Consider the following 7,066-nt stretch of genomic DNA (forward strand, 5'->3'; position numbering starts at 1 on the left):
AACCGCATTCTTCTGAGTATGTTGGTAAGAGTTGTTTGCTGGGCAGGCAGGTTGGGTTGGTTCTTTTGCAGCCCTTCATCTGCTGGTATAAGCTGTGGGGATAAGGAAGAAGTTGTAATACTATGTGCAGAATTTTACTGCAGGACTTTCCAAGGGCAGAGATGATTGCCACTTCTTCTTTGGCTCCATATTCCCACCAACAATATTAAGTGACGTGAAAATTGCTTCTAACATGGAATGTTTTCAACACCTTTAAGATCTCAGTGTTGGGTGGTAGAGAAATTAATTGACATGGAGATGTCTTGTGCACCTCCTTCTCTAGATAAATTCTGTTCTGAGGAAGTATTGTATGAGAGGGAAGTGTGGAGACCATTGTACTCATCTTGAAAGTTTGAGGTGATGGTTAAATTCTGGGAAGTTTCCACCAAAAGAAGAGCAGAATATATGGTTATCTGAGACTTTCTCAGTCATCACTGGCTAGCCCTAAAGTAGTCGTATTGTAGTGTACTTTGAGTGATCTGAAACCAGTAGAAAGTGATGCAGTCCTAAATGTACACCAAGGATTTTCATTGTCCCCCGACAGCAAAATACAGAATTTATTTCCTTCAGATAATACTTGTAAAAAGCTTTTTTTCTTATCGCTGCAGGCTGTACAAGCCAAGTCATAATACCAGGCTTGTGAAACTAAGTTTCATGTCTTCCTTTTATGAATGCTTCATGATAACTGCAAAGTAAATAGTGTCAAACTTGCTTCCTGAGAGTTATGGAGAGTTCTTTTTATTGATGCTCACTGAACCACAAGCTACCTTTAGCATAAAGCTGGGACCAATAATGCAGCTGTCAACCTTATTAAGGGCAAAATTTCCACTTTTAGTGAAAATTCCATCTGAGGTAAACACAGTTTTGGTGGCTGCAGTGATTAATAAATAGAAAAGCAGCATCAGGAACCCATGCATTTTTGTCACCTTGAGTATGACATTTTATGGGTTTTTTTCCTGATATTTTCCTTTACTTTTTATTTTGTGCTGCTTTGTCCAGATGTGCTCTTCTCTTTCTGTGTCCATCCTAGCTTCCTGCTCATCTGTTTCTGTTCTAACCCTTCTCTTTCATTCACGCCCAACCTCATATCTCATGTCCTGCATTGCTTAATTCCCTTGTACCTGTAGGTATGTTGCATATATATGTGGTGCTTAATCTTGTGGTTCTTGGCGTTGTTTGGTTTTGGGTTTTTCTTTTTTTTTTGGTGGTGGTGTAGAGCTAATCTCTGAAGATGTAGTTTCTTTCCAGGCATTCCTTTGGGATGCTGAAGGGGCAGGTGGGAGCAAGTGGCAGTTTTCCTTGGGCTAGTTCTATCTCCCTATAGCATTCTGAGGATTGGAGTGCAACTTAACTGTTTGAACCCCATGTTGTGTATAATAGATAAGTGCGCTTTTTTTTTTTTCCTGTGAATGGAAGACAGTGAGAAAGCATATTCCATTTTCATTGTAAAAGGTGGTGGCCATTAGAATCAGTCATAATGAAGAGTTAAAAGTTTACATAAATAATTCTTTCCTGTGTGTTTTGAAGCCCCTTAACTACTTTGTGTTGAAGTTTATCAGATTTAAATCATGGTATAAGAAATATTCTCTCCCTCTTTCCAGAAGGGAGTAATTTTGGCATATACAAAGAAGTATTTATATGTAAAAATATATTTAGTATCTTTGCTTAAAGTATGCATAATTTTATGATGAACCAGATCAAATGAAAATCCTGTGCCTTTTGATACTTATAATTTCAGATACTTCTGAGAATTCATCAGTGCTCTATGTTGTAAATGTTGAAAGAAATGGAAAAGTTATTTATACCTGGAAGGTAAGTCTGTCTTGGAACTTAAAGATATAGCAGAGAATAATAGCAGAGTATGTGTATCTATGCCCAGTTGAGTCCTTGTAGTTTAAATTTTTTTGTAGTGAGGTTTAGAACATGAAAACTTGACTGATTACAACTTGGGTGTTGGGCAATGGGAAAATACTTCAGACAAAGGTTAAGAATGGTGAAATGGAGAGTAAAGGACTGACCTGATTAAGTCCATAGGGGTTTTGCTGTTGTTTTTTTTGAGGGCCAGAATCTCAGCCCAAATGAAATGCCATTTCTTTAACAGATAAAGTCTTCATAAGCAGCACATAATACTTTCACTCAGAATTTCTTAGGGAAGTCTGACTGTTAAATTCATGTGCACTGCTTTAGTTAAATATGTTTCCTTCTAACAATATGTATGTGAAGATGCCGTTTATTAACTAACTCAGCTTCTGCCTTTCTTCTTTGTTACTTTAAGATTGATCTGTAGCACTGTATTGCAAGTAGTCTGAAGTAACAGTTGTTTATTTGATGTCTTGAAGTATCTAGAGCTATTTTTTTAACATAGAATTCTTTTCTCCATGGCATATGTATAGCTTTTAGATTGAAACGCCAGTAGTTCCAGGGGATTTTTAAATGGTGTGAGAAGCTTTCCCCTCGATGAGACAAGCTGTAGTTCTTTTCTGTGCATCTTGGAGAAATCTGTAGACCCAGCTGGATTCTGGAGGCTCTTAGTTCTTGAAGGCTAAGATTGGAGATGGCAGAATCCAGTAGAATAGGGCTGCCTTTCATTCCCCTCCAGCTCATCAATGCTAAAACGCTCCAGCTTCCCTAGGGTTAAGGGTAGAGGTGAGGCCTTCATCGAGATGTAATACACTTCAACTGTGGGTGGATGTTTCCTTTAGTACAAGCATAGGGAGGGGAGTCTCTACAAGACAACAGTAACCATAAAAACAGCACTAAAGAATGTGTAAAGTAGTTTTTCGCATTGCTCAAAACACTAGAAAGACTTAACAAAAGTAACCCGTCTAGCTCCCAACAGGAGATCTGGTGCTGCATATGTGTGATATTGCTGCTTTCTAGCATCTGTGGAATCTCACACTAAGCTTTTTTGGGCTTCTGACAGCAGAGTCCAACTGCCTTTTGTGCTATTCAGGCTCTTGCAACTGGCCCAAGGGGTGAGTTGTAGCTCAGGGTTGTACATACTAGCCTGGTGCTAGGTGTCTGAGCTCCCCTTGTAGTCAGTAGGGATCTGGTCAAAGCAGTTGGTGGAGTTTAGAGAATGGGCCACTTGTAGCCTGTACCTTGGGAGGAGATGTGTGGTGTGGAGGAGGTGGACAAATACCCACTAGACCCCATTGACTGAATAGGCCAATGACTCTCAGGAGAATTTAAACACCTAGGCATAGTTCCCCAAACCTAGGGGTAAAGGCCGCATAGGAAGTCACTGAAAATGTTCACTGTTGTTTCTCTTTCCTAATTTTGAGAATAAAGTGACCTCTGCAGCCAGGGTAGGAATGGCTGGATGACAAAGCCTGAGAACTGGAACTAGCAAACTGCACAGCTGTACGGCAGTTTTCACCTCTCAAATGCTATCCTGAAGGAGATGCTACTGCTGCTTCTTTTCCTGTTTTCTTATGATGATAAAGTAGTTTGATCTTTTTATTCAGAGTGAGTCAGCCTGCCGAAGAACCAGCATCTATTTATTCCTCTATTGGGAAGGATGCTGACATATTTTGTTTGCTTCTAATTTAAGTGGTTTTTACACTTGTTAATGGGCAAACTGGAAGACACGTCCTGGAGTTTTCTCACAAAGAACAAACGTATCTTAAGGTGGTACTGCATTAAATATATGATGCTTCTGCCAGAGAGAAGTTGTTTATACTGTGTGGTGCATATTTCTTTATTGGATCAATAAAAATTCTGCTCATCAGCTGAAAGTGTTGGTACCCACTTAGAAGCTGCTGATGTCAGTGGGAGTCAATACATCCACACTTGCCTGCGTGCATGATAAGAACATGTGGATATGTCTGCCCCAAAGCTCATGTTAGCGTAGGTGGCTTGTGTATTAGTAGGAGCACATGTGGTGGCCCAGGCTGTAGCTGCATAGCACTCACCCAGTGTCCTGAAGAGGCTGAGTCCTGAGCTGCTAATGCTGTGCCTTTCCTGATGTCTGTGCTTTTGCTACATTAGTTATGTCTGTGGCCAGCTGCAGTCACACCTTGGGACTGTGGTACCTTAAAGCAGGACTGATTTTTTTTTTTTTCTTCCTGTCTCTCAAGGGTAGAATGGTAAAAAGCAGCAAGTGTTGGGAGGACTGTGTGCCTGTGTCTGGTTTTTTACACTTTACTGCTGACTTAGCAAGGATTCAATCTAAAAAATGTTTCTTTTTCTGAAACAGTCCATTGACAAAGTATGGGTACAGTTCTGTGGTTTTGGAGTTTACTGCAAACATTTTAAGAGGAGTGTCTGTTCATATCTATATAGAAGAAGAAAGAATCTTGGTATATGCATGTTAGCGAATGACAAGTAATTTTAGGCCCCAATTTGACACTACTTTTAAATTTTTACAAATTTGTTCTGAAATAGAAGTATACTTCGCTGTTCTGTTCTGCTAATATACATCATCACACTGTAAAGCTTACCTGGCGCAAACAGACTGCTTTTAGTGTCTGCAGCTAATCCCTCTGTTTCCTTGAACTTACGTTGAAGAAATCACGGTGTAATTACAGCTTTTAATGAACCAGGGATCATACTGTGTTGTTAAGACGGTTTAATATCGATCTCTTTCTCTCTCTCCCCCTTCATGATAAACTATTTATAACTAATGAGCTACCACTTTTACAAGACAGCTATATGCCTGTGAGCCTTTCCTGTTGGTTTTACAGCAGCAAACTTTAGCTGTGATGTTGTCAGTGAGGATAGTGCACAAACAAGGGTGTAAACTACACTGAGCTGCCCTGGCTTGTTTCCTAATAGATACAAATAGAAAACCACCTTTGTCTGCTAAGTAGAAGAAAATCAAGTGCATTCTGCCTGAAATCAGGGGAAGGTGGAGAATGAGCTTTATTTCAAGCTTATTTTAGAGTATTGTAGTTTTGAAAGTGTCTGTCTTTCGTGACATTGATAGTTGGTGTAAAGGAAGATATTTTTAACAGAAGTGAGTTTTAGTGTCAGTGCTTCTATTTTGCAAGGCAATACCAGAATCTTTAGAGTAAACATGAAAACAAGCTGTGCATATGCACAGATATGGGCACTGATGTACTCCTGTTACCAGTCTTGTACAGTATATTTTTCAGTAGCTAAGTACAGAGGATGTTGGCATTTCAGACACACTTGGAAAGAAAGGTTATTTGTGGAAGCGTTTGCTTAACCTTAAATTAGTAGGCCTGAAGCCTGTGTCATAATATAAAGACATTTTGTTTTCCGTGTTTAAATCAGAAGTCAAAGACTTTTGTTATTGCCACAACAATAATGAGATACTCAGAAATAGACACCTTAGGAAAAGAATACTCAGGCTTTTGTTTTAGCTTCACAAAGCAAGATGCCATAACTTTGGAAATAACCACAGATTTCTCCTCTCTCCCCCCAAGCTGTCGTTAAAAACAGTGATGCTCACTGTTTGAGTACAAGCCTATGTGGCTGGACTTAATTTCAACAGTTTAGCAATTTAGTGCCTATACCTAGAGTATCTAGGACTTCAGCTTGATTATATACAATATATGCTGCCAGGCAGAATTTATTTCATTTTTGTAAAAAATCTTTTGAAAACTTAAAACATGGTAAAAATTACCAAGAATAAAAATTTTTGAAGTCTTAGAAGTGCCCCAAACAAAATCATTGGATGTTGTTATCAATAAGCTGGAAAGGATGTGTGTTATGATTCTTTTCAAAGGCGGCAGGCTAATGGTGTCATCTGAGCTTGTGAAATATAGCCTTCAAACAATCATTTCCCAAGGCAGAGCTGAAATCCTTTTTCCAGCCTGCAGCCAGATCACTGGAAGCTGTGTTTGGTGATGTTTGATGTTTCTGTGTTCCCTTCTGGAGCAATGACCCACCAAGTTGATGAGGTTTGGAATACCAGCCTTAAATCTTCCAGGGGTCTTAGCATCCCCTTTCATTCTGTACAGACATACCTCTTCCTGGCCTTATTGCCTATCACTAAAACCAGTTTAGAACCAAAGTGAGAGAGGGTCACTTGGCTTATGCAGTGGCCTTTGGGCTGTGGATTGGCCACATTTCAGCTTTATCCCATGTGTTAGTTCTAAAAGGGAAAAAAAAAATCTTCTTTTTTTTCTTTCTTGCTTCACTTTATTGGAATTAGATAATTAACTGCCTGTTTATAGGACAGGGAAGTGTGTGAGGATGCGTGTCAAGGGGTGGGGGGAAGAGGAGAGGGAGGTAGGAAAATATAAAAACAATCTTTAACTTTGTATATATTTACATTGTTAGTGCTAATTTGTTTTCATCCATAGGGAAATCACAGAAATACTCACATTGGATTGTATGATCTGCAAACTAAACAAAATGAGGTGAGAGAAATACCAGGCTTCTCCCTGGTGAAGACAGTGCTGTAGTGTTTCAGATTTTGATGCCTTGCAACACAGTATATTACGTCCTGAAGGAATATATGCCTGTTTGAAACAGAGGAGAGACCTAGAAGGTATTTGAATGATGCTTAGTAGCATTAAGATGCAGAACATTACAGAACATCTGAATGACCTGGGAATACTAAAGCATCATGTCTGCAATCTTTATTTCTAAACGACCCATTCAGGCCCTTTCCACTCTTTTTCACACTGAACATGTATGCTAAGAAGTTAGTGTTACGAATTTTATTTGTTATGTGTGCATCCTCAGTCTGTTTGGTGCTACCATTTGTAAGAAATTCTAAAACTGAATGTACTGCAATTCAGTGGCTGGGCTCATGGTAACAGGCCTTTGCAGGCGTCCCCATAACAATATGAAATGAGTGAAATTTCATATTTACATCAAGGTCTGCTGTGCTACTCTAGTGGCAACATAGAGCTCAAAAGAACCAGTAAGAAACAAACAAATGAGAAAAAGGAGAAGTGATACAGCTTGAAATACGGTTCTTCTGCCCATGAAATGATTTGCTTTAAAAATAAAGAAGGCGCACTGGTCAGCAGTGCTTTCCTAAGGAGGCATAATTTGATGTTTTTCTTCATATAGTTAAACAAATAACTTATTAGCATTAATGTGTTTCCCT

At 39.2% G+C, this 7,066-nt stretch overlaps 1 protein-coding gene across 1 annotated transcript in view; it reads left to right on the forward strand.

The window, feature by feature from the left end:
- Positions 1-1,740: 1,740 nt before the first annotated feature.
- The window catches only part of GSAP (gamma-secretase activating protein), a gene marked incomplete at its 3' end in the record, with an annotated part of 40,160 nt that continues 34,834 nt past the window's right edge, over positions 1,741-7,066 (forward strand). Inside the window, 3 exon segments of the mRNA XM_010281402.1 lie at positions 1,741-1,851; positions 6,312-6,368; positions 7,050-7,066. The exon segment at positions 7,050-7,066 is cut by the window's right edge and continues 92 nt beyond it. Coding sequence (XP_010279704.1) covers positions 1,741-1,851; positions 6,312-6,368; positions 7,050-7,066 — 185 coding nt within the window.

The sequence above is a fragment of the Phaethon lepturus genome, unplaced genomic scaffold (assembly GCF_000687285.1).
Source record: "Phaethon lepturus isolate BGI_N335 unplaced genomic scaffold, ASM68728v1 scaffold5082, whole genome shotgun sequence".
NCBI lineage: Eukaryota > Metazoa > Chordata > Aves > Phaethontiformes > Phaethontidae > Phaethon > Phaethon lepturus.